We start from the raw sequence: 27,435 nt of genomic DNA, 5'->3' as shown, positions 1-27,435 counted from the left end.
GAGGTCCCGCGCGGGCGGGCGGGGGGCGCAGCCGGTGCTCCATGGGCTGCTCCCCCCTCCGAGCGCGCCCAGCCCCGGCCGCCCGCTCTGCTGGAGTCACAGGAGCGCACGTGCGAGCCCCCGCCGGGCTGCCGGCTCTCCTTTGCAACTACTCCAGGAGAGCCACGGGCGCTCAGGAGGGCATCCAGTCCCACCCTCTGCAGGACCAGCCCCAACTAGATCATCCCAGCCAAGGCTCTGTCTAGCCGGGGTTTAAAAGTCTCCAAGGATGGAAATCCCAGAGCCCCCCTGGGCGCCTGTTGCAGTGCTTCCCTCCCTCCAAGTGAGCAAGTTGTTCCTAATATCTAACCACGACCTCCCTCTCTGCAGCTGGACATGGTTGCTCCTTGTTCTGTCGTCTGTCACCACTGAGGACAGTCCAGCTCAGTGGTTCTCAAACTTTTTTTTTTTTTTTTTTGCGGACCACTGGAGAATTGCTGAGGGTCTCGGTGGACCAACTTAATCTCCGTTGTCAGAAAAAATAAATCAAGTGCCAGGCCAAGGACAGATATCCCCCATTGTTCCGCAGCCTTTCTGCGGACCACCTGAATGGAGCTTGCGGACCACAGTTGGAGGACCTCTGGTCTAGCTCCATCCTCTTTGGACCCCCCTTCAGGTAGTTGAAGGCTGTTGCTTGGTTTTCCAAGAGCTGCTGGTCTGTTTTTTGTTGTTTTTTTTCGGGGGGGGTTAATCTAGGTCAAGTCGTCTCTTGTCTTCCTGGCAAGAAAGCATTTTGGCAATCCTAAAATCACAAGGTCCTTTCCAACCCTAAGCTTCTGTGAATCTGCACAGTTGTCCTGTTGCAACACTTCTGCAGGCTGCTTCAGTGAGGTTTCTGGGATTGCCACAGGCTCCCCAAGATACTTTTCGTTGTTAAAAGGGCATAGGCTAGAGCAGGGGTAGGAAAAATTCAGCTTGGGGGCCAGATGTGGCCCGCGAGGCCATTCTATCTGGCCCACAGGGCCCCTAAAAAATTTAGAAAATTAATATTTATCTGCCCCTGGCTGCGTATCATGCGACCCTCGATGGCTTGCCAGAACTCAGTAAGCGGCCCTCCGCCCAAAACAATTGCCCATCCCTGGGGTAGAGCATATCTAACATGCGATGAGCACCACGTGGTATACATTGTGCTGAGATTGATAAGGTGTTATTTTTCTTTTTCCTAACTTTCTGAAAACAGCTGCTTGCTGCTGCAGCTTGTTTGTCAGGGTGTGAACAGAGGCTACAAACCCACCATAAAAATGCTGAATGCTTGAGGTTGTCTACTTAACATTTATCGTATGGGATATCACATCTAAACTAGTTGAAACTATTAAGATTTACATAGCCCGAAATCAAATCCTAGAGCATAACAGAGACTTGATATGGGATACCCTACTCCAAACATGATGTAGGTAGAACAAAAAAGTGTCTGCTTTAGGAGGACTTTAAAAGTGTTTAATTATACAGAACTTGAGTATGCTGGTGAAAGATACTTTATGTTTGCCAGAGCCTTAGAAATGCAAGAATATTCAGGAGGAAGATAATTCTCATTTAATAGGACATACTTTTGTTACAGTGTTATTGAGGGGGAGGGATAGGTAAATTCATGTGACCATATGAGTAATTTTGCAGTCCTTGTTTATGTGGAGGAGATTGGAAGGCAATGTTGGATGTAGAGCACACAAGTGTAAATCACATGCATGTTTGCATTTTTTTCCTCGGGCAGCACAGTGTGCTTTTAGAAGCTGAGGTTTTAACTCTCAAACTCTTGAAGTTGCCTTTTTTTTTTAAACAAGTAAGCAGAATAGAGTACTGTCTTGCTAAGCCGGGTTAAGCAAAGTACACATTCTCCAGTTCTGTTTAAAGTGGTTTTGTCTGTCTCTGTGGTCTTGAAGTTCATTATTCTGTAACACCATGCAAGATGTGGATTCAATCATGACTTTATCCCTGAGTGGACAGATGTTGACAGTGCTGTAGAGAGAGTGAACTTTACTCTCCTAGACTGGAAGATGTATTAGGAGAAGGAAAGTCCCTTGTTGCTGTGCTGTGACCTCCTATGTTCTAGAAGCAGAACTGAGGTTGGTTTGAAGAAAGTCCTCTCCAGTTCTTGGTTGCTAGAAGAATTCTCCTGGAGAGGGCATCTAAAGGTGTTGTGTAAGACCTGAAAGCCAGTGGGATACCCTGCAGAGATCTAGCAAAGAAAAACATTATCAGGGTCTCATCTTGTGGAGCTTGCTCCTACCCCAGGCAAGCTGGAAAGAAGTTACTATTGTAACTATGCAAACTGGTTAAAAGTGTGCACAGGGCTCTCTAATAGTTCACATTAATATACCATTTCTTATAGATCACTAAACACAGTATAATAAGACAAGCACCATAATATGCAGGCACCTATGGAGCGTAACAGTTGGCTTACACTGTCTAGAGCGAATATGGGTTTTTTTTAATTGGATTTTTCATATTCACACAGAGTGGATAAGCCCTGCATGTTAAAGGTTTTATCTAAATTCAGGCTTTAAACTGATACCACAGTTCATTTAGTTCAGTAAACAAAAAGGCTTCATCCGAATTGTAACTGATGAGAGTATTTTGTGGCTTCAAAAATATTGCACTATAAACTTGCCTTTACCCTGTATTTCTCAACTGATCACCAAAGGTTTAAAACAAAATTGCCTTTATTTTTATATGTGCGTGACTTATAAACCATTAGAAGTCTCATTTAACATTAAAGTAGCTGTGACTTATTTTTCACTTATTGACAGGTTTAGAAAGTCTGCTAACTTAGGAGAAAGGAGCAGTGGAATATATATATTTAAAAAATAAAACTTTGACCTGTGAAGAAAATCCTCAGAGTGTGTATGGGTACAGTGATGCCTTTTTATTGTGTAGTCACCACTGCTGTTTAAACAGGGAGAGGGTTACATGGTTGCTACCTCCATGACTGTTTGGGGAGTTTGGGGGTAGAACACGGGCAATGTTGCTGCAAAGGACTCTTGTCTTGGAGGTTCCCTTCAGCTCTCCAGCAGACAGCTTTCTCTATGGCTTCATCAGTCACCCTGGCAGAAGGGCCTAGGGGCTAGCATGCTCCACATATGGCACTGCCTTCTTGTTAGAAGAGTATTGACAGGTTCTTCCCATTCCTCCACCCCAATCCACTTGTCAAGATGGCCAGCAAAAGACCTGCTGTCATTGAGTCTTATTGGCTGAGACCTGCTTTCTTTCCCTCTTAGAAGAGGGGAGAAATCAACTTCCTTGCCACTGAAGCAGTTGCTTTGTGAGAAGCAGGGGGTAGGGTGTTGGCCTGCTACTGGCTACTTGACTGGGCTGGGTTCTTGGCAGCTACTGCCCAGTGCTGAGGGTATCAGCTACCAGCCAGGCCCTGGGTTTTCCCTGGCTTTCCCTATTACTTCATCTCTGACATGATCACTAGCAGAGTCTGGGGACTCCCGCCAGTGCTTATGGTGGCACCCACGGCCCCTTTCCTTTGCTATGGTCAGTGAGGCCATTAATACTAGTTTCCCTCAGTGCAGACCTACCCTGGGCAGCAGTGATGGTGGTTTGTGAGTCATGGGGGTGGAGTGGCAGTGGTCCAGGAAGCCCAGTTCCTGTGTGGCAAGTGGACTGGGCCTGGCATGGGATAACCTAGTGGCTGCGGCCCTAGGAAAAAAGGATAGTGAACTAGAGGGCTGGGCTTGTTTGGGTTAATCCCTGGATCCTGGGGCCATGCCAGGAGCACCCGCCCCAGAGCAGTGTTAAGTGCCCTTCAGCTTCAGCATCCCTGGGCAGAGTGCCTCATGCTGCTGTTTATCACCAGGCCCTAGCAGGCTGAAGCAGACACTCCAGGTTCCTGCTGTATCATGGATGACTCTGGTTGTTGTACCTGTGCCTGGCTGGGTGCCTTTGCCTGGGGCTGTGTGGCTTGGCAGTGCTCTTCCCTGTGCAACACAGCTCCCCCTTACTCCACCTCCACTTCTTCCTTCCTACCAAATCTACAGCCCTTGTCCCTGTGGGTGCAGACCTGAACCCGGGGTGACACTGATTTGCTGTACTGCAGGCTAGACCCAGTTGCTTCGGAGGTTGGATCTGGCCTGTGGACCATAGGTTGAGCACCACTAATTACATAAATGACATTTGTTTGGGTTAGCGCAGTTAATAGTAGACTGAGATCATCATGAGTAAGTAGATGAATAGATTTGGAACATTGGCATATTCTTATATAGTGAGAAGATTTAGTACTTGGCTTAGCAGACATTAAGTATACCTTTTTGTGTTTTTTATGTAGAACTGTCAGTTGGAAAGAATTAGAACAAATACTCAGCTGTTTGAATGTGTGTTTGTTTGTTTTTTTGTCTTTGTGCCTCTTGACATAACTTATAAAACATTTCTCTACCTTTGAGATCCAGTGGCTTAGTGTTTTGTGTTCTTTTTCTATTACAGAACTAAGTCAGGGACCTGGGCTCCAACTTTTATACTGTCATAGTCTTTCTTGTGCCCTTGAACAGATCTTTAATCTCTGTCTCAGTCATTCCTTCTGTAAGATTTTGATGATACTTATCAACCTCTAAAGTTCTCTGAGATGTTAGGGGATGTAATGTGGGTCAGAGGTGGAACCAAAGTGAAGGGAGTCACTGGTCAGAGTGGAAAAATAGTAGCTGTTTCTGTATAGCTCTTAAATTGTGGGTGTGTGGGAGGTGGGAAGAATTCTATAGTAGAGCAAAAAAAGGTTGGGGGGAATCTTGGAATAGTTCTGGTGATGTGGCTAAAGCCTAGCAAACTTCCTACAATACAATTGAAGAGCGAGAAAAATATATTTCATTCCTGATATGCAATAGCTTTATTGTTACTGAACTGCAGGACAGCAAAGCAGGGGCTCTCAGTCATACTAACTCTTTGGTAGCTTTCTGATTGCAGGCAGATGGGTAGTACATGGTTAATAGTTAAGCATAATACCCCTGCTCCTAAATTTGTTCTTTTTGTCTATGATTCATTCAAACCAAGGTCAAGTTTAGATGCAGTAATTCACTGCAGCAACTAGCTTCCTAAGTTAGTTCTAAAAAATTTCGTAGCAAAGCTATATCAGTTTGATCTCCATAGCCCATAACACCAATGCTTCTCATTTAAACTCGGCACTAATATCCAGCCTTGCAGCTTGCTTTGGGAAGTAAGTTCCAGGTAATGTGGTGCTGTAACAGGGTATGAAGGAATGTAACCCAGGTTTCTGTGATCTTTCTCATGGAATCCCTGCCAGGTGTTTTAGATTAGAAATGGAGAAGAAAAGCTAAATACAATCTTCTCTAATTATTCAGTGTGTCTGGTGCAAAATGACAAATAATCATTGTTATCCTTTCAACATAACATGATCATTGTTCTTTGTGCCTGTACAGCATGCTGATTGTTTTGTGATGGTCAAGCTGCCTGTGACCTTATATCCTTGAGTTTGAAATACAGGACCAATGTTTAGGTAGGAAATATGTGCTATACATTTGTTTTGGATATCTTCTTCATACCAGGCCCCGATGGCATATTCTTTTACTACTTCATCTTGGATTAGTAGGAAGAATAACATTGTTTAATTCAGTATAGCAAGTTGAATATAAAATAATGCTTTGTGTGCTAGATGCATGTAATTTATTAGAACTTCAGTGGGCAGAGCACTTTTGATTTTAACAACCAATGATTCTAGTAAGCAGCAACAAAGTAAAGAGAGCAAAGTAAAAAGCCCATGTGGGCTCCATCATCAGACATGCGTGGTGGTCACTTGTTACTTCAGAGCAACCCAGTCATGTAGCAGACATTCACAAGTGGAGACTTGGTTTCTAATAGCCAACAAAAAATCCTGTATACATCATAGTTTGATGCTAATAAGCAGCTGAGTCCAAGTGAGATTTTGATAACTGGCAAATGCTGTAAATATTTTTACATGCACATCTGGGGCCAAAAGTCTAATGATGTCAATGATAACAGTAGTGCATGGATTCATGAACTACCTCTCCATTTAGGTTTTTGTTAGCTTGATCCATGTGAATTGGAGACCCAGTTAGCTGAAAGAGTTGACAGATAGCAGATTAGTGTAGACCTACCTAGGCTAACCTGGGTATAGGTAGGAGTCTAGCAGCTGCACAGATCTCAGTATGGGTTGCAAAGCCTGTTTGAGAAATAAATAATGACCTGGGTGGGGCTGAGTTTGCTGCTGCTGCTGCTTTTGCTAGACTGTTGCTAGTTCCTAAGCCAGCCAAATCGCACATTTCGACTATGATGCACTCACTTCCATGACTTCACTTAACTCCCAATATGGCTTGAGTTTGTATTGTTTGTGGAAGTTATTTCAGATTAGATCTGACATATTATCTGCGACTGGAATCTTGGCACGTGGCAGCATCAAAGAGCCAGTGGGACTTCAAGCATAGGTGTTTCCTGTGGAGTTCTGACCAAATTTGATTAAGTTTGGGGAATTGTGCTCACTTTCCATCCTCTTTGCAGCTAACCAGATAAGAGATTAATTGTCTTCAGAATAAATGTGGTCAATTAGAAGAAAGTTTTTTGGTTTTTTTTTTTTGGGGGGGCTGTTCATTTGTTTTGTTTTTTGGTATTTTAGACAGGTTTAAATATTCTACCTTTTGACAACTTTTACAATAACATTTTTTTAAAGCTACATACATCCGCCAATGCACATACAGAAATCCTGCTAACGTCAGAGGATTAAATAAGTCTCTGCTCTTGCTGATAAGTAAGAAGAAAGAGGAAGGGAATTTATCCTTCTTCCGTAATTTCTAGTTAAACATTTAAAGTTTCAGCCTCCCATTGACAATACCTGTGAAATTACCAGCAACATCTTATCACTGACATAGTTACTTAGTGACTTGTGTAAGAATCTGAAGGGTGGGTAGGAGACCAGCCATCTACCATAATTGTGGTTGACTCATCTGATGAGCTTGCTGCTCATTCCTTAGTGGTTAAAAGGTATAATAGGTGACTTCAAGCTACTGCTAACTTCAAAAGAGTTTGAGACTTAAATGGTCTTTCATGGTTTTTGTTAAAACCATCAACTGGGAAGGATGAAAAGGAATAACATTTTTTCTTTGGAATAGTATTGGATAGCTAGAGGCTTAATATAGATATATTAAGCTGTCAATTTTAGCCTGTCAATTTACATGGGATGGGAGGAACAGGTTATATTTACAGCAATGTCAGGAAAATATTGGAGGGGAACCCCCAAGGTGATAACAATATTAAGTGTCTGGTACTTTTAGGGAAAATCCCACCAAATTTAATTACAAGAAGAACCCTCACTTTCAGTGCATGCGTTCTTAATTCTCTACATGAAATATTAAGTGGTAGCATTGCTCTGAAAACTGAGACTTTTTTCCTGGTCAGACAATAAACAGATGAATGTCATGGGTGCTGCCCTGCCTGCACCAAACCTCTCCAACCCTCTTCCCACCCCTGTCAAAAAAAAGAGAAAGAAACAATCTGAGGTATTTAAACTGCAGGTAGATTCACTTGGATGGTTTACCCCCTTTCCTGCCTCCCTTTCCATATAATGATGATGGAATCAATTGGTTACCTAGTATCAGGTAAAAGCAAGAAGACTGACTGGGGGGGGTTGGTACTGGGACCCATTATTTTGTTGCTAGCCACTTGCAGCACTTTTGAGTGTGTGCTTGCTTTGAAATATAACTTTCTCTCCAATGACTCTCTACAGTGGTAGTGATTTCTTGGATCATATATTGTCAAAACTTTGGATAGGTGGCAATTCTCTATTGGTAATAGTTAAAGAACGTAAAAGATTGTAAAGTTAAAGAAGCTTTTCACCTGCTAGGAATTTCCTCTGTTGTGAAGGGCGGAAATCTTTGTAAACGCCCAGGGTCATGATCTAGCTTGGAGGTGTCCAACTGGTGGCCCCCCCCCCCAGCTACTGCTTTCTGCCCTGCCCAACCCCCCATTGCTCTGACTGCAACAGTCCCCAGGCTCTAGTCCCTCCTCCAGGCTTCCTGCTGGGGGGGAGTGGGTGGGGAAGCAGGGTGCTGAGGGCCTGGGATGCAAAGGACAATGGGGGAGCTGGCAGACATGTAGTGCAGTGGTGGAGTGCCTGCACAGGCATGCAATGTAGTTGTGGGAGTGGGAGGGACCGTGGCTTGGCCTGCTGGGTGTGTGGCCCTGCTGGTGCAGCCCTCTGCCACTTGGCAATTGGACAGTCCTCATCTAAGAGATTAAATTCTATATGCAGCCTTGCTTTAAATGTCTCCCTTCATCCCAAATCTAGTGAATGAGGCTTTCTTTGTTTTTATGCATTCATGTGTACACACTTTTGAATGCGAGTTGAAGTCCAAAACAAAATATTAGAATCTCCCTTGGCTTCCATTGTAATTGCAATGATTGGGTTTCTGTTTTTTTGTTTTGTCACTAAACCCAAAGAGCCCATCCAGATTAGGAAGAAAGAGAACCTTTTTAAGAGGTTATGCTGTACAGAAAACAGTTGTATCGTGTCATGAGAAATGTCCTGATCAATCACTGTTTTCCATAATCTTTTGGGGCCAGGGAAGGGAATTATCTTTATATTTCTGTCTTTCAGTACAAAAAAGGATGTGGGAATTTTGTGTAGCCTGTAGATGCTTTATACAAGACTTCTAGATGCTTCGTGTCTGTGAGCAAAGTTATTCATGATCAAACGTAAAGTATAGGAATATGTCCTTGCAGCCTAAGCATGTGATGTGGTACAAAAGCTAGTCAAGGTTGTTTAGAAGATAACTTCTGGCCCATCTTTATCTTCTAATACTGTATGCTGCAACCTTTTATCAGAAACCTTGCAGAAATATATTGAATGTGTATTTACTATCATTTGAGTGCTGTTTATATTTCATCTGCAGTACAGGTTCTTTTGCAGACCGGTAGTTGTTTAAAAATGTCTCTTTGGAATAACAAGAGAATAATGTTCGTGGTATACTATGAAAAATGTTGAAATTATTTGAATATTGAATGAAGAGCAACGTTGTATTTAGCACCCTTCTCCTTCCCAATACTCTGAGTTAATCTGAATATTGTACATATTTATCAATGTCTGACAATAAATTGTATTAACTTATGTGAACAAAACAGGAGGAAGTTTAAAAGGTAGAAGAATGTTGTTTTTCAGTGCTATCTTAGACTAAGCTTCTTAAAACAAGTTCTCTTCAATTTTTGCCCCTTTCATGTACTTTACTGTAAACTTTGAGTTGGTCAAAGTAGCCTAGCAGTGACCTTTCTTTAGATAGTTAAAGCAATACACAAGAGGAGAGCGAGTGTATTGCTTTGTGTTGATACAACAGATTGCTTGAACTGCAAGAAAAAAAGTGCTGATGGACAGCACATCTCCCTGAATTTCTGCCCTGTCCATATGACTGTCACATGGTGGATATGAGAAGCTCTTGAGAAACCTCTGCTCTCTAATTTTAGTGCTGCATTCTCCAGGAACACATAATCATAAATTACTGAAAGCGTAGTTATAATTCGGCTTTCCCAACTCTTCTTATTTTACCTATCAGCTTGTCATATATAGCTAATACACTTTCTGTAGCAAGCAAATATTTGTTTGATTCAAAATTCTCTCATATGAAGAGATAGGTAGCAATTTGCCTTGCATGACTATATGGCTTTTCATATCACCTGGCATTAGAAGTTGCCTTTTAAATGTAGATTTTACCTTGCTACTGGGTTTTATTCATCTTTTTTTTTTTTTGCTTAGTTTGCATTGTTGTATGTGCTGACCTGACATGGAAATTTGAACTGCTGACATTCTGTTTTTACTCTTTGCTTTTAGTGTGGTTAGGTATCTAGATGTAGGTCTTCTAAGATTTATAATCAATGTAGAGCAAGTAAAAAAAATATGAATTTGTAAACCCTCTGATAGTTCCTATTTAAAACTTTTACTAGTTTGAAGGAAAGTATTCCCCAATATTTTGGTTATTAATATTTCTGTGCCATACAACTAACTGATAACTTCCTTTTATTTAGGTAATTTCACAATCATGTGTTTGGTATGGGGAGTGTGGAATAGCTTCTGAAGATAAAAGATATAATTGTGCATATGAAGGACCACCAATACCATTACCGAAGGATGGGTATGACTTAGTGAATGTAAGTATCTTCTGGACTCATTAAAACAAAAGGTGGAAATTAGATTTGGAGGAGGGGGGAGAGAACACCTATGCGTTCTTGTTTTTGTTTTGTTTTTTTCCTGTGGCTTGCTCACTCCCTGTATTTGGGCCTCTTGCACTAGACCCGTGTTCCCTTAATCATCATTCCCTTTATAAACAGCAGCAGTGGCTCTTTTTTGGTCTCTGGCCCAGATTCCGTTTGTCATCTATTTACAGAAATGAAATCTTGTGGCCTGAGTCCCCTAGACTTCCAAGACTGTTGCTGATTTCCCTTACCTTAAATACCTCATGTACTTAAATATGTCCTTTCCTAGAGCTCTAGCCTGTGGGCCTTCTCGCTTAAAAAAAGCCCAAGATGGCTGGACTGACTAGAGACAATTTACAACCTGGCCACTGTCTACACGTTTCACAGCTCAGCAAAGTACTCTGCTGTATATAATACTGTCCCCAACAGTACTATCTTACTGCAGAATGAATTAGTTTACTGCACCCTAATACTGGCGCACATGTAGATAGATGCTGATGCTTTACTGTGGAGCTAATTAGATGGACCCACAGATAAAAATAAAGAAGCCCTCCTTATTTCAAACGGCACAAGGAATAACCAGACCTGGGCAAAACAGTAACACAAAACCATTTTTCTTCCTTGGTTTCCTCAAGGTTTTGGGCTTGGATTTGGAGAACTCTGGTTTCCAGATTTGTGGTTTCCTGCAAATCATGGAGTTTCTCTCTGTCCTATGCAGCCAGATGCCTTTCTGAATTCTAAAATGGCCAGTGCAGCACTTGTATTTTATAACTCCTAGTTATGTGAACCCCTTGATTAGCCTCATCAGCTGTTGTGTCTAAGACTTATGCTAAAAACAGATGACTGATTTGAGACAAAAATTTTTATCCTGGGCTCTTACAAACCTGCATGTTCATTGCCCCACTTTAAGTAGGTAATTACCAGTGAAGTTGCATGTGTAAATGAGGTGTGGCAAAACCCTTCAGCTGATCAAACCAGTTGTCTGTTAGCTTTCTGGTTTGCACCAGGTAGTAACCATTTATTGGATGGTGCATTCAGATGATGTAATCTTAGACAAAAGTTTACCAATCCTTCATTATTAGCCTTATGCTTAGTGCAAGAATTTCTCATGGCCTGCTCCAGGTTTTGGCTCAGTTTGAGGGCGAACAGATTCCCCATTCAGAATGGAATTTGCAGTCTGGACACAGTGTCCCTGGCATGAAGAGGCAGATTCCCCAAATTATTACATCCTGAAAGACTGTGGACTTTTGAGTTCAAAAACATTAAGTTGCTGCTCATGTTTCAGAAAACAATGCCAAAGCTATATGGTTACATATGCATGCATGTGCACGCAGAAACACACACAGTCTCTGAGTTAAAACTTGTGGGGTTCTCTAACAAATTAACACTTGGTTCCTGGTTGGTTAAAATAGTTTAGGCAAAATTCTTTTGTGTATCTCATATTTTTCTGGATACTGGATAGATCCTTATAAACTCCAGGGTTTGTGTGTGTAGCTCGTTTTTTTTGGGGGGGGGGTTGTTTTTGGGGTGTTTTTAATAATCAGTACTTTCATTAGTTTACTTTGATCACAAGCTTCCATAATGAATCATTTTAATTGGTATAACCCTGCCTTTTTTAATGCTATTGTCTTCCTATATATAGGCCCTAGTAACTCAGTAAGAGGCTTTCAAAAGAGATGTAATCCGTTGCAGGAATGAGATGATCTTTTTCTTTTCCCCGGTTTTATAAAAGATTGTATCAAAGTAAGGTCAACGTCATGGCAAACTTTTTAGATATCAATTTTATTCATTCTTTACCAAAGAAATGGCATTACTAGTGTTCACTAGCATATTTCAGTAGGATGTAATTTGACATGTCTCTCTTAAATCCTGTTTTCTGTCCCATTAATGTAATTAACCTCCTTTCTTCCCTCCCCACCCCTTTTATTTTTAAAGGAGCTCTGTCCAGGTTTATACTTTGGTAATGTTAGCATTTGTTGCAATGTTCAGCAGCTTCAGACTTTGAAAAACAACTTGCAGCTGCCTCTGCAGTTTCTTTCCAGGTATGCTTACAAATGGCTTGAAAAGGATTAGTGCTTTATTACATTAATAGAGTGTGTTTTTATTAACTGCTTTTCAGCATATGAGCTGATATAAAGGAAATAGTGAAATTGGTGTGGTGGTGGGGAGATTTGTTGGGAAATAAACTTTATGAAATAGGTGGAAGGCAAGTTGTTTTTGCACATTAGTTCTTTTCATCACCCTTCAGGCTCTGTGTGGGCTTTTTTGTCACATCTGTTCTCAACTCAAAAGAGCATTCTAGGCTCATTTTTTTTCCACCTACCACTTAACTTCCAAAACCCAGCTTCTTTATGCTGCCCACTGTACATTTTCTCTGAAGCTGGAGTCCAAGTGAACTTTTTTGGGTCAAATTACATGCATCAGTTTGATAATGATTAAACCTTGCCTTAACAGCTCCAACACTTTTTTGGTGGCGCTAAGAGAACTTTCTTCCAAATGTTGGTCCTTGCTCCTTTCTACCATCTCAGTTACAAGCAGAAGACATGACAATTATGTTGGGACTAGGATTAGTATGCAAGTAGTAGATGCAATCTAGATACTTAGAAAGAGTTTGCAAGATTATTTGTGTTTGAGCTCTGTGCTTAAACTTTTAGACATGCACCTCTCCTGGAAAAGTTTTTCTTTTTAAGTAAATCAGTTTTGTATTTCTCATGTGACTATGTATATGAATCAAATCCAATGTTAACCGGCTTTCTCCTTTTTTCAGATGCCCATCATGCTTTCATAACTTAATTAGCCTCTTCTGTGAGTTGACATGCAGTCCAAATCAGTCTGAGTTTTTGAATGTTACACAAACGGAACCTTACTATGATCCAGTTACGTCAAAGAACAAAACTAGTATCACAGAGCTGCAATATTATATTGGAGAGCGTTTTGCTAATGGTAAGCAAGCCTAGTCAGTTATTGAGCTAACTGTAGTATAATAGTGAGCATAACAATGAAGACTTTTCATACTTATCTGAGTTTTCGGATAAATATGACTAACTTGGTGACTGAAAACCTCTTTTAAGAGAGGAACTGGAAGAGGCAGGGGAATGATCCTTGGATTACTTGACATTTGTTTGTGGTTTCTCTTTCTTGGAATGTGGAAGATCTTCAGTATATTATGATGTTGGAGACCCTGTATCTTGGCAAATAAAGGCAGAATTCTGGTATCAAAGCACTGACTTCTGGCTTTACTGAGGAGGTGCTGCATTAATATTTGTATTCATATGCAAATTAAATGCCCTATTGTGGCTTGGGTTCCATTGTGCTAGTCTGTACAAACCAACAGAAATATGGCCTTTGCTACGCAGTACTGTCATTCTTGATCACAATTAGATAGTGCTGTCAGGTAAATATTGAAGCTGATAGTCCATTTTCTTTGGATGTTCTGTCATGCTATGACTGTTGTAGAGTTAACCTAATTCCAGTTCTTAATCTAAATTGTCCATTGTTTTAGTCCATTTAAGAAAAATAGAATTTATCTATGATTGAAAGTGGAACCGTACATAATTTAGTAATTTCCCTGGCACACTTGAACTTAAGTGTGTTAAACTTGGCATTTCAGGTAGGCTGCTTACAGATATGAAAAGAAAAAAAAATCAAAACAAAACATCACTTTACTTTCAGCTTGGTGTTCCCCTGCACTAAGCATAGCATATACCCAGAAGACGCATTGCATTAGTTTCATCTCATTTGCCCAAAATCAGCTGTTAGATAAAAGTTCCAAAAAGTCCCACTGAAACGCATAATCTATATAGACATTGGGTGAACCAGGTCAAGCTAATGCAATTCCTCTTCCAGTAAAGTGATGTTTTTTGGTGGGGAGGTTGTTCTGTTTTGTTTTTTTTCATGTTTGTCAGTGGCTGTAATCCATTCTATTTGGTATAGAAGAATTTATTTAGGAAGTGAATAGTTGAATAATAAAAAAAGATGTACCTGATGGGGTGGGAGGAAGGGGTATTTTGCTACCGTTGCTAATATGTTTTTTCCTCTCTCTCCATCTCTAAAATCATCCGACTCCTTCCATTGCAGTTTCTTCGAGCTCCTTAAGGGGTGAGAAGCTTCAGAAACTGACACTGAGCAAAAAGGAATATTATATACTTGAATAAAATCAATTCCTCTCCACTCTTAAGTTCCAATCTGCATCTCCTTTTGAAAGCTGTAGGCAGCTGCTGTCAAGTCCAAGTGTGTGCAATGAGCCCTGTCTCTGATTTAGCATTCTGAATTCTGGAAACAAATTATATAAGTATACTTATTTTGCTTTACTTGTCTCTTGTACCTCTTTTTCTAGCCATGTATAATGCTTGCAAAGATGTGGAAGCTCCATCAAGTAATGTCAAGGCTTTGGGGTTGCTATGTGGGAAGGATGCTAAAGACTGCAATGCTACCAATTGGATTCAGTATATGTTTAGTAAGGATAACGGACAGGCTCCTTTTAATATCATTCCTATTTTTTCAGGTAAGAAACAGAATTGTGGTTATACTGAAGTATGTCTAACACGAGTATTTGTTTTTCCACTGTTGCGGTAGTACAGTTAGTAGGAAATGTAAAATCATGATAGTGGGATAATGTGGTGGCATAAATTGTGCTTTTGTGGTTTTGAACAAGAGAAAGAAGGACTTCTTAAATGTCTTGGGTTCTTGGTGATTGTTTAATACAGCTTTTCACAGCAATGCTACACTGAAACAGCACAGCAAGAAGTTTTGACTTTTTCTTTGGATAACAAAAGCAGTTAACTGGAACAATGGTACTGTCTTTATTCAACAGTAAAAGGTGAACTGCTTACAAGATAAACATTCAGAAAAGCTGTTGAAATTTTTAATAGCCTATGTATCTGGGGGTTTGTTGTGCCCAGAAAAGTCATTTGAGGTTAGCCAATAATTTTTTAGCAAAGGTAGACCTAACCTAAGTTATTTACCTGGTATAAGCAAACCTTAGATGTGTTATTGGCTCATACACTGATGTGAGTAACCCCTCCTCCTCTTGTTGTTTTTAATATATATATATGAATATGTCCAACCTTGAATTGATTTGTTGCAAAATGATGCATCTAAAGTGAGTGATTAACTTGTTTAAAAACATCTTTTTCTTTTTTTTTTAATGCTTTGCTTTATGATCATTTCTGTTGCCATTGTTTGTAGTTATGTTGCATGTTTCGCAACCCTGGATGCTCCTCTTACAGATTCAGCTGCTTTTATCATGCAATTATATGAATATGAACATCACAACTTTCATTTAAAAAAAAAAAAAAAAAAAAAAGGCCTCCCCTCATGGGAATGGTGCGGACCATGGAAGCATGAGCAACATGCATTTTAAAGGCCCCCAAATGAAAAAGATAAATATAAAGAATCCAAGCCGTAGCATAAGATTCATGAACATAATAGCTAAATGGTTTTTGTGGAGTCTGACTCCTGAATTTTGAATGCATGAGAATTCCTGTGCTGTATCTTTTAAAAAATAGACACTATAATGAATGAGGATTTCACAAGTGTGGTGATTTTTTTGTGCCAATTTCTCTAGATATTCCTATCCAAAAAAAGATTCCTATGAACAACGCTACCAAAGGCTGTAATGAATCTGCAGATGATGATACGAGCCCGTGCAGCTGTCAAGACTGTTCTCTTGTTTGTGGTCCAAAGCCCAAACCCCCTCCACCCCCTGCACCTTGGCTTTTGTTTGGTTTGGATGCTGTGTATGTCATCATGTGGATTTCCTACATGGGATTTTTACTTGTGTTTTTTGCGGTCGTTTTTGGAGTTTGGTGTTACAGGTAAGTACATGGTTCAAAATACTCAATGTTGCTGAATATACCAAATCTGCATTTTTTTTCTGTTGGTACAGAACTCAAGAAGCCAATATTACATGAATATTAGTATCTTCTCTGTTTATTTATGAACCAGAGGACTGCGATAAGTTGCTTACCTCTTAGAATCTTCCAGTTAAAACACATTATCTGTTACTTGCAGTAGTGCTGTCTTCCTTTTATAGTGTATAAGAATAGCTTATTAGTGTCCACTAATATTCTTTATAATGTGTTTAAAAATAACCTAACATACTACAATGGAAATATAAAGTAAAAACTCTCAGTAATTAAGAAAACTGCATTGCATACAATACTGAGTGGATCTTGATATGCTATTTTGCAAGTTTAATTTTATTATGAAACCCTTGAACTCTCTTAACTTCTTGACTTGGGGTTTCGAAGCTGTATATATTTGTTGTGAGAGTTTCTGAATTGACTTTTTTTCCTTAAAGCAGTTCTTCTTCTTTATGTCTAAATGGCATGCACAAAATTAATGTAATGAGAGAGGGAATTAGTACCCTGGCTGTTGCTGCTGTTTTGTTAGGGGTATGCTAACAGGATGCTAAAATACTAGGTTTTGTTGAAGGCAGCTCTTCCTATTATGTTAGGATGGCAGCAAAGTTTTATATGGAGAACATTAGAAACTTTGCAGGGGTTGTTAGAATTCCACAGCACTTGCAGCAGAAGCTTAAAATAGCCTATGCAATTGTCTTTAGTTTTCCTGATTTATTTATTTTTTTTACACCTATCCCTACTTTGTCCCTGTGGAAGACATACCTTATATAATTGCTGAATATATTAGAGAGTGATGGTATCAGGGCCTTGGTACCATCCTTCATTCATAGGTGCTCAAAACAAAAGGTGAGTTAGTAACCCAAATAAGGCATATTTTTATTTCTGTCAAATAAAAAGATTCCCACTTCTTTCAGTGTTTCACTTCTAACCAATATCTTCACAAAAAAATTTAAAGACTTTATGGATCTTAATGTTTATGTAGTGTAGAAACCAAGGGAAAACTGAACCTCCATATGTAAATCCAGCTTAGATTGAATTTTAATGAAGAGGCTGAAACATCTGACAAATTTCTCAGAATTTAAGTTTAAAACTACTATTTAGGTCTTCTCTGAATAGATCCACAAGGTCCAAAACCTCTCTTTATTCTCTAAAATCACTTCAGGCACTACACAGGAGAAACCAATCAAAATGTAAAGGGACAGTTGGGAGGAGTCCATAGTTTTGTAATTGCAAAAATATAAATAGTAACAAGCATGCAAATACTATTTATACATCCCCATTATCTCCCTTGCTACCAGCCCTTCAGAAGGTGCTTATCTTGTTACATAATCTGTGCAAGACAAGTACGAGCTACCTCTACTTTTAAAGCAAGTTTCAAAGAAAAAAAAAAAGCTTTAGATTTCATGAAAATCTAAATCACCTTGACACAATATTAACCAAGCAGCCTCTGAATCATCTCACTAACTGTAACTGTAATGAAACACAGCTTTTCCTTCCTTCCCACTCCCACCTCCACCCCAAGAAAGACATGCAACAGATGTGACCATCAGTAAACCCTTCACAGACCACTGCTGCCCACATGTTAAAAGAACAGGGAGTGGTTTGCTATGATGATCAGAAAATAATTTGCTGCAGGAACATATGGAGAGAGAGAGAGTTGTTTACTAGATGGAACAAGTTGCCTGGCCTCAGGTTGTCAGCAAAACCCACTTAATCCTGCCTCAGCAGTCATCTTAGTGTAACCTGAACATGAGCTGGTAGCCACAGCCTTAGTATAATCGGAGGTTAGGTGAATGGGAACTCTGAGGCTTCGTCTAACACTAAGCAGGTAACCGTGATGCAGCACCTGCTAGCCTTTTAACTGTGCGTGTGGTTGTGATGATAATGATGAATGTTACTTGCAGATCACTGCTCTTATTCTGTGGGTACCTGCCAAGACTTTAGCTGACATACTTCTTGAGGCAACAAATCCTTTGCTGTGTATTGTTATTCCTCCAAAGCAGAGGTTTATGAATACACTGTACAGTTTTACACTGCTCAGAAGGTTAGCATGCCCACATTGCCCCCCTGTAAATTACAATGGTTTGATTGTACTGGTGTAAATTGCTATTATACAATTCCCTAGTGTAGAAGCTTGCTTACCAAGCGTTCTCGCTCACAATAGGCTATAACTGCTCTCCGTTCAACTTTTGTTTTCAATATTTTTTTTAAAAGTCATCAGGGACAAAACAATCTCATGACTGTCACAGAACATTTATTGTTACAGCTACACATTTGTCTCATTCTGTTACATTTCTATATTTAGAGTTTTACAACTACAACAAATGCTGTAATTAAGGTTATATGTGGAATCCTGCACTGAGTCATAGTTTTTTTGGTTTTTCCTGAAATCTTATGTTTGTCCCGTCACTACGTAGATCAACCTTTGGAGTTTCTCTTTGCCACATCTTCTAGACTTTCAGGGTTAAATGATGCAGAATGAAAAAGTACTTCCCCTGTATCTAACCACTGTGCTAGAGGAATAGTGAGAAGTTTCCAGAAAAAAAACCCTTAGTATGATTAGAGACTTTTTACTTACAAATCTTTTGAGAGAAAAAACACCACTTACATTTGGGTTTGAAAATTCCCAGATTTTGTTTCAGCCAGCAAGTGACTTAAAGTTGGGGAAGAAGGCAGATGTTAAAACACAAAAATGGCTGTGGAAGGAAAAAAATACAAACCTTAGGCTCACCATGGGGGAAAAAGAAGCCTGGGGAGAAAGCACCCCTTCAAAAACTGAAACTCCAAACTTAATATATTGCTAGGTCTTGATGTTAGGAAGGGAATGAGGCTGTAGGGCCTGACACTAAAGAAGTATTCTTCAGAGGGGTAAAAGTTAGAAATGGTTTCACATCAGAATCATGACAGATGAAAGGTGTAGGCTTTTGTAGAGTTTGGATCAAAATTGGGATCTTTGGCTTCTTCCTGCTGAATTTATTGCAGTAGGTCAGTGCTAGAGTAATATTGTCTTGATGTTTGCAAAAGAACTGTATTTAGAGGATTTTTTTTTTTTTATACAGGAAAAGGCATTTTGTCTCTGAGTACACACCAATTGACAGCAACATAGCCTTTTCTGTTAATTCACGTCGTGATAATGGTAGGTCTCAGATCCGAAGTAAGTATTGATTGTATGTTTTTCACTTTTTTCTTTGTAGAAGAACATGAGACATTTTAGAAATGCAGCAAGAACATCTAATCCAACATTTCTGCCCTTCTTGGATCGTAGTAATGCAATTTTTCTCCTTTTTCTTGCCAGATCTTTTAGCCAAATCTTACTGGTCTCTGAATGAAATTTGAGAGTAATATTTTAAATACAGTTCCAGTTAGCCCAGGTGCATGATGAATTTAACATTCCAGTGTTTATATATTTGACATCCTCAGGAACACTTTTTAGTTTTGCATGGTGACTAGAATAGCTTGGTTATAGAAAATTGTCATGACCCACCATGTTTTTAACATTCTCTAACTGTGCTGTCTCACGCTACCACATGTTAAAGCACAGATATCTCTGATTGTTCCAGTCAAGATTTTATCCAAGCCTACATAGGATTACTGTTAGAACATTGTCTTCAGTTTCATCTGACTGTGTCACAATGGTCTCTGTAAGTGTTAGAAATAGCTGTTGCTGGGATAGTGTTCAAGCAGTTTGAGATCGTCTGCTTAAGCCACAAACTAATTTCAATGAAAAGTATCTAAAGCATATCTACACGGAAACATTTGAATGATTCCAAAAAGTTGCTGACTGAAGTGTTTAATGTTGATAGGTTGTATCCAATGTTTACTGCATGTGCATCCTGTTTTTACAGGTGAGGCTTCTTGTGGTGAAAGATTTGGTGCGTGGTTTGAAAATGGCTTGAGGCTCACATTCACATCGTGGGGGGCTTTCTGTGTTCGAAATCCACGGCCTGTTATTCTCTTCTCCCTGGTCTTTGTAGTCATGTGCTGTTCAGGCCTTGCATATATCAAGATAACTACAAATCCTGTAGACCTCTGGTCATCCCCAAGCAGCCAGGCTCGCAAAGAGAAAGAGTACTTTGATACTCACTTTGGGCCTTTCTTCCGTACTGAGCAACTTATTATCCAAGCCCCAAACAGCAAGCAAGAAATCTACTCGCCATACCCATCAGGAGCTGATGAGACATTTGGGCCTCCGCTTACCAAAGAGATTTTGCACCAGGTAATAAAAATTTTCCAGGCTGGTACTTATGAGGGAAGTGGGGATGCAATGCTTGTAATAATTGTAGGACCCTAAAGGCAAAAATTAACTGTATGAAACTGTCTGACACTTCTTAAACCCTTTTATGTATTCTAGTGCTTATAAAGCAAAACTTTTTTTTTAATTCTCTTTTGATTTGTGCTGATATTTCAAAGTATGATAGCCATTTCACATGCTGCTAAAAATATCTGCGTACATTCTGAAACATGTTCTTACCTGTGAAAAAGTGCTCTTCTAACAAAACCAAACGAATCCTGCTTGTGCTTATAGTCTTGCTTGTTTCAGGTTCTAGATTTGCAAGATGCTATTGAAAATATAACTGCCTTTTATGACAATGAGACTGTAATGTTGAAGGACATCTGCTTGGCCCCTCTTGCTCCCTACAACAAGAACTGCACTATCTTGAGCGTGCTCAATTATTTTCAGAACAGTCACTCTGTTCTAGACCATGTCGTTGGGGATGAGTTCTTTGTGTATGCTGATTTTCACACTCACTTCTTGTACTGTGTCAGGTAAGCAGCGCTAAGTACCTGTTTCATCTTTAAAAGAAAAAAAACCTGATGGTATCTTGAAAACTACCTTTTTGCATCCATTTAATATGCTATATCTATCCTGATATTAGCTGTCTCTGAACTATGTTTTTGCAAGTCAACTGATAAAATGCCATTCAGTTGTGTACTCTGAATTTGTATCTGGATGCTTATCTTGTTGGGATGATCTGACCCCAGCTGACTTCCTGCCCCTTGGGCAGGGAGCTGGACCCAATGATCTCCCAAGGTCCCTTCCAACCCTAATGTCTATGAAATCTTTCCTTTGCATTTCCATATCTGCCCACAGTGCAGTGGGACTTTCACTCCTAATAAAGCCAGAGTACTTTCTTACAGGTTTGAAGGCAAGTTCCAACACCTAGAACAAATGCCAGTGGGGCATCCAGCCTCATATTGGCTAAGCCTTTGTTTCTACCTTTTTGCTTTCACTGACCCTGGAGCAATTCTGTATTACTGTAAAGTAAATGTAGTACTCAATGCTGCTGTGCTGTTTCCCTCCCCCAAACATCAGGTTGCTCTCTATATATCTTGACGGTGATATTTTTTTTTCTGTTTCTGCAGGGCACCAGCATCTCTGAATGATACAAGCCAGCTTCATGATCCCTGCTTGGGAACATTTGGTGGACCTGTTTTTCCATGGCTAGTGTTGGGAGGATATGATGGTAGGTCTGGCAAATCCCAACAAAATTGTAATGCTTGTAAGTTCAAGGCTGGTACAGTTGTGAGTGTGGTCTGTCTGAGCATATCCATGCTTCATGGAGCTGCTTAAATTCACTTTAGGGAGTTCTGGTAAATTGCTTGCTTACAAGAATAAGGCATGTGAGACTAATGCAGGGGTGGGCCAGATGCAGCCCACCAGGCCATTCTATCTGGTCCATGGGACCCCTAAAAAATTTAGAAACTAAATATTGATATGCACCTGGCTGCCTGTCATGCAACCCGCGATGGCTTGCCAAAACTCAGTAAACGGCCCCCCGCCCAAAATAATTGCTCGCCCCTGCCACTAATGACTTAGTTTTAGACCTGCTCTTCAAGAATTGCAACCATTTGTAGAAAGACGATGTTAAAGTTGTGGCATATTAATAAATACATTTGCTGTTGGACATAGGGGAACATTCAGAACATAGCCTGCTTGTTTCGCCTGTCCTGTGAAAGCTGTCTGGTTTTGTGGGTCTGGTGATGTTTTAGAGCAGGGAATGAAATAGTCAAGGGTTGTGAGCAATATTAGGGAGGGGACATGCACAGGCTCTGGTCCAATTGGTCACTTGGAGAAGAGTTGGGGTTTAGCTGTTGCACTAATCTGTATGTATTGAATGTTTCTGATTTGATAAATTACTTCAGCACTCCACTTTTGTTTCAATACTGTGTGGCCCCTGTGCTTAGCAAATGATGAATATTAAAAATTAAATCGGTACATATTCTGCTGCAGTGACCAAGTGTCTGCAATAGTGTTTGAGTGCTCATGGCATCGAATGATTGCTTGTAAGTGAAATAACTAGATTGGAATCAATGAGATACTAGCGATTTAACCTTTCTTTAAATCAATGAGACAAGAAAACTATTTGATAGGTGCGTTCCCTCTTCCAGTCTGTATTAGACTTTTGCAATTTTTTTAATGTTTCTTTCTTCAACCTGCCCTGCTTTTTCTACAGGAGATAACTATAATAATGCTACAGCCCTTGTTATTACCTTTCCTGTCAACAATTACTACAATGACACACAAAAACTGATGAAGGCCCTGGCCTGGGAAAAGGAGTAAGTTTTCTTATAATTGAGTCTAGACCTTGGCATTTAGCATAAGCTCTTTCACCTGGTGAACTTGGATGTCACGCACAATACAGCATTCTAAACATGCATTGTGCATATTTACTCTTTGAAGTCTTCTGTGCAATGTGACATTGATTTAGGAGTGATGGCGCATGATAAAAATACAAAATTTCATTTTTAGTTCAACATGTTTTTCTGGTTCTTCTGGTTTCCAAAGAAATTCTTACTGGGTAAACACAAACCAAGAGTTGAATTGTTGGGTCTTATCAGCAAGTGCTATCAAACAACTAAGGACTCCTTGTGAAAACATTCATCTTGCTGAAATAATTGACCATCTATATCCAGATTATGGCACTGGAAAATAAAACTGAGTGGTAGTGGAAGGAGAACGTATCTGTAAATAGCTAATGATTTAGCTTCTGAAGCACTTCAGAGCAGCACATTTGGGGGCTTGAAAGAACAACAGGGCTTATTTAAACTCATGTTCTGAGGTGGTGATAAACCGGGATAGCTCTGTATGTAGAAAACATGTTGATTTAAAATGTTGCTAAATCAGTCTATTATATGTTTACATAAACTAGTGTGACCTTCTATATAGAAATTGGATTTGGAAGGGGGGTGCTCAATGTTAAGAAATAACCCAAAGTTTGGGGGCATTTGATCACATTTGGCATATTTTCATCTCATTACATAACACAATTCATTACATGCTGGTGGTGAGGTGCGAGAGTGGGACTAATTAAATGTTCAGGAAATTAAAAAGAGACTGCTACAAAATTGTGTTCATGACTACCATGTACTGTAGTGCAAAAGAGGATATCAAGACCCATTTTAGGGTTAAAGACTTTAACTTCCTGGAAGGTTTCAAGCAGCTTTGTACTACTGCGCATCTCTTTCAGGGTATAGATTCTTTGAATAAGATGAGAGGTTTTTTTCCTCATTGGTACTTATAAGACTCTCTTTCTTTTTAGGTTTATTAATTTTGTGAGAAATTACCAGAACCCAAACTTAACCATTTCGTTCTCTGCTGAACGGAGCATTGAAGATGAGATAAATCGTGAAAGTGACAGTGATATCATTACTGTTGTGATTAGCTATGCTGTAATGTTTCTGTACATTTCTATAGCTTTGGGACACATCAGAAGCTGCAGAAGATTTTTGGTATGTTTAGTAATGTTGAAGAAAGTGATCGTAATTTGTGTGTGTGTGTGTAGCTTATAGCATTTAAAAGGTACAGGAAACACTGGTTATTTGCAGGTTCAGCATTCTCAGTTTCAAATATTCGTGAATGCTGAACCTGTATTTTAAATACACTTTATACATTTCCAGGAGCTCCTTGGGAGCTCTGCACTTGCTGCTGCCGCGCTCCCACTGGAGCTGCCAAAGCCATGCCCTGACCCCCCCCAGCCGCCAAGGGCGCTACCTTCATGAACGCAGTGCCTTATTCACAAATGGCAAGGGTTGCCTGTATTGTAAAAACTCATATTTCAACTCCTTTATTTTTGTTTAATAGTCTGATGTCAGCTTTGACCTAGTGTTCATTATCTATTTTATAATAGTAGATAGTTAAACAGTTTTACATTACATTCTATTTTCTTTTCTTTTTTTTAATTTGCCGCAAAGAAGTATTTGGGTTATGTGCTGTTTTTATAAGAGGAAAAACTGGGAACTCTGGTTCTCTCCTCTTGCTGACCATCCCTTCCTATTTATTAATAAAACCTCTATAGCTCTTAAAATTACTTGTAATTTAATACACTTCTAAATCAAGACCCAGCGTTCAGCACTTGTTGGACAAATTGGACACAACTTCACTCTTCAGTTTCAAATATTCGCCCCAAAGCAAGATTATGCCCCTAAAAAGGAAACACTACCAAATGGTTTGTTTGGAATGTGTTTTTGTGTGCTTTTAATTAAAATTGTGTGTTTTTGTTTTGTTTTTATTTGATAGGTAGATTCAAAAATCTGTCTGGGCATTGCAGGAATCCTGATTGTACTGAGTTCAGTAGCATGTTCTCTGGGTATCTTCAGTTACTTTGGAGTCCCACTAACACTGATTGTTATTGAAGTAATTCCTTTCTTGGTGCTGGCTGTTGGGGTAGACAACATCTTCATCATAGTTCAGACATTTCAGGTACTTGATCTAAGCATTCTTTAAAAATGTATGTACCATCTCAGGACATTTGTACACGTGCTTGTGTCGTGAAGGTGTTTTAGTTCAGAAGCTCACCGCCGCCATTTTCTGCACGCTGACACGCATTTCGCCACTTATACAACTGCATGTGATGCAGCACAGTGCGCGTTAACTTGTGTGCGGGGCAGACTTGATTAGTTGCGTCTGCTCCGTCCCAACAGATCTCCAGTATGTCGCGGAACAAAAAGGTATGTGTATAAATGTCCTCAGTAATTTAGGGCAGCCACCTTGTGAGGTACAGAGTACCTCAAGAGAAATGGCATGCTCTGCTCTTTTGGAGGGTGAGATCTGTCCTAAGAATCAGTTCCTGGGAGAAGAGCCAGGCTTGACTTCTTCTCCCTTCCCCTCCCAAGGCTTGTACCTCCATGGGTGCAAATTTTATTGTTTCTAATGCATTTCCCTTTACTTTTTGGAACAATGAAAATTGTTGCAGCACTTGGACTGAAAATTGTGCTGATTACACAGATAATCACTAGGGCTGTCAATTAATCACAGTTAATGTGCGTGATGAACGCGTTAATCAGTTTCTTGTGTTAATTTTTTTAATGTGTTAATTGTGCACATAGTTTTGGAGACCGTGCCTGAGCTCTGCTCCACCGCCTCCAGGCCACCCAGTGGGACAGTGGTGGCAGCACAGGGGACCACAGGGCAGCCTGGGTGTGAGCTCCAGGTGGCTGCAGCAGGTGGGGAGTGGGAGGGGCATCCACAGACACACACAAGTAGCCGCAGCCTGCATGCTGCATGTAGAGCAGCAACATGCTGGTAAGTCTGTGGAGGGGGAGGGGCAGGGGGAAAGAAAAGAGGCTGGGGGGCAGATCAAGGCCCCCATAGTGAGGGAGGGTGTGGGACAGGGGCAGGTGCTAAGGTAACTGGGGCCCCAGGGCTGGGGCAGGTTGTGGCAAAAGCAGCAGGGCGCAGAGCCCCAGCCCGCAGCAGGCAACCCTCCCTTGAACTGTGCACAGTTCCAAGGGGCATGTGCCCCTCATGCCTCCCCCAAGGGTGCACGCAGCAGCAGGGAACCACGCCTCCCCCCCAGCACCTATAGATGAGCTTCCCGTGGCTCTGTCGCATGACCCACCCTGGCCCTGGGGCCCCGTTCACGCTACTCCCTTGCCCTACTCCTTCCCTCACCATGGGAGCCTCGATCTGCCCACCTTCCCTACCCTTTCTCCCTCCCCCTGCCCCTTTCCCTTCACAGACTTATCTGCTGGGCGCTCTGTGTCTGCCTCTCACTCTCCAGCCCCCCGGCTCTAAGCCCCCCACACCTTCACAAGTTCTCCCCATGCACACATGCACCCCACTCCCCCAACCATACAATGTACATGGATAATTTTGAGTTTTTAGCTGTGTGATTAAAATCATGATTAATTGAGACTAATTTCTTTAATTGCACAACTAATTGCAAACAATTTTTTAATTGTTTGACAGTCCTAATAATCACTGTTAGGCCATTCAGCTTTATCAGTGAGAGTTTTCACTGCCACTCCAAGGTTTGTATTATATTGGTAGACTTTGCATCTGACTTGGACTATAAACTCTTTGGAGCCTGTTTGTATAATTCAGAGCATGAGGACCAAGCTTAAAATTTGGTAGATAACGTGATTTCTAGTTGGCCTTTTTTAACAAAGCCTATAATAAATAAATAACTGGCAATCTTTTTGGGAGTCTCAGCAAACATCATATTTTGAAAGAGGCTGGATTGCACTTTAACACTCTCTTGCTTAAGGTTGAAACACGCTGACTGAGTATTGTGAGAAATCTCATGCTTTTTTACCTATTCTTTGGATAAGGAGTTTGTCACCAAGATTAATGATCTGACCTGTTACTACACTGAAGTAAATCATTTGATGAGGCTTCTTTGTTCTTGTACTTTTGAAGAGCTTTTTGCACTACTTGTCTCTTAATACCTTGTCAATTAATTTCACTTTCTGAAAACAGAGAGATGAGCGTCTCCAAGGTGAAACCCTGGATAAGCAGATTGGTAGAATCCTGGGCGATGTGGCTCCTAGTATATTTCTCTCTTCTTTTTCGGAGACAGTTGCATTTTTCTTAGGTAAAATATTCTCTCTCTAAATTTGTAGAAATTGTAATATCCCAGGTACTCTGTGTATTGTTCACAATCATTTGTTTTGCTTGTGCTGCATTCAACCAAGTGAAAATGTTCACTGTACTGCAAAAAAGGTTTGGTTTTACTTAGTCTTTCATGCAGGGATTTGAGCCATTTGACACTGACACACACTGGTTATTCTTGCTTGATATAAGGAAAGACTGTGGCACAACAAGACAAAGTTACGTGCCCGTGGTCACACAGACACAGAATATTAAGAAATGGAATGCTCTCCCAATCCAGCCCTTGTTGAGAGATTGGCCACAAATATAGTAGGATAAGAGAAAAGGTCTAGCAGCTTCAGTTGTGAAAATTTCAGTCTTTTACCTTCATCCCAAAACCTTCACAAGATTTAGCATAATTCTGTAGCCCTCGCATTTTTAGCAGCACTTCACTGGAGTAGCAGATGTCTCTGCTTTTATTCAGATACACCCACAAGACCTTACTGTGAAGTCCCAGCGGTGCCAACAGTATGCCCACATCCAACTAATGTTGCCTTTTCCTTTCTTCTGTCAACCTAACAA

At 40.4% G+C, this 27,435-nt stretch overlaps 1 protein-coding gene across 1 annotated transcript in view; it reads left to right on the top strand.

Moving 5' to 3' along the window:
• Positions 1-253: 253 nt before the first annotated feature.
• NPC1 (NPC intracellular cholesterol transporter 1) overlaps positions 254-27,435 on the top strand; it is a 37,329-nt gene continuing 10,147 nt past the window's right edge. The window contains exons 1-14 of the mRNA XM_025194545.1: positions 254-322; positions 10,012-10,134; positions 12,115-12,221; positions 12,947-13,122; positions 14,516-14,683; positions 15,746-15,995; positions 19,103-19,179; positions 19,889-20,259; positions 20,584-20,810; positions 21,408-21,508; positions 22,499-22,601; positions 23,585-23,774; positions 24,562-24,744; positions 26,743-26,857. Of these exons, the coding sequence (XP_025050330.1) occupies positions 269-322; positions 10,012-10,134; positions 12,115-12,221; positions 12,947-13,122; positions 14,516-14,683; positions 15,746-15,995; positions 19,103-19,179; positions 19,889-20,259; positions 20,584-20,810; positions 21,408-21,508; positions 22,499-22,601; positions 23,585-23,774; positions 24,562-24,744; positions 26,743-26,857 (2,245 nt within the window). The 5' untranslated portion in view covers positions 254-268. The remainder of the gene's footprint in view (positions 323-10,011; positions 10,135-12,114; positions 12,222-12,946; positions 13,123-14,515; positions 14,684-15,745; positions 15,996-19,102; positions 19,180-19,888; positions 20,260-20,583; positions 20,811-21,407; positions 21,509-22,498; positions 22,602-23,584; positions 23,775-24,561; positions 24,745-26,742; positions 26,858-27,435) is intronic.

This window comes from Alligator sinensis, unplaced genomic scaffold (assembly GCF_000455745.1).
Source record: "Alligator sinensis unplaced genomic scaffold, ASM45574v1 scaffold1543_1, whole genome shotgun sequence".
Taxonomy (NCBI): domain Eukaryota; kingdom Metazoa; phylum Chordata; order Crocodylia; family Alligatoridae; genus Alligator; species Alligator sinensis.
The sequence above is the reverse complement of the archived record's forward strand: the minus strand, read 5'-3'. Positions and strand labels throughout refer to the sequence as shown.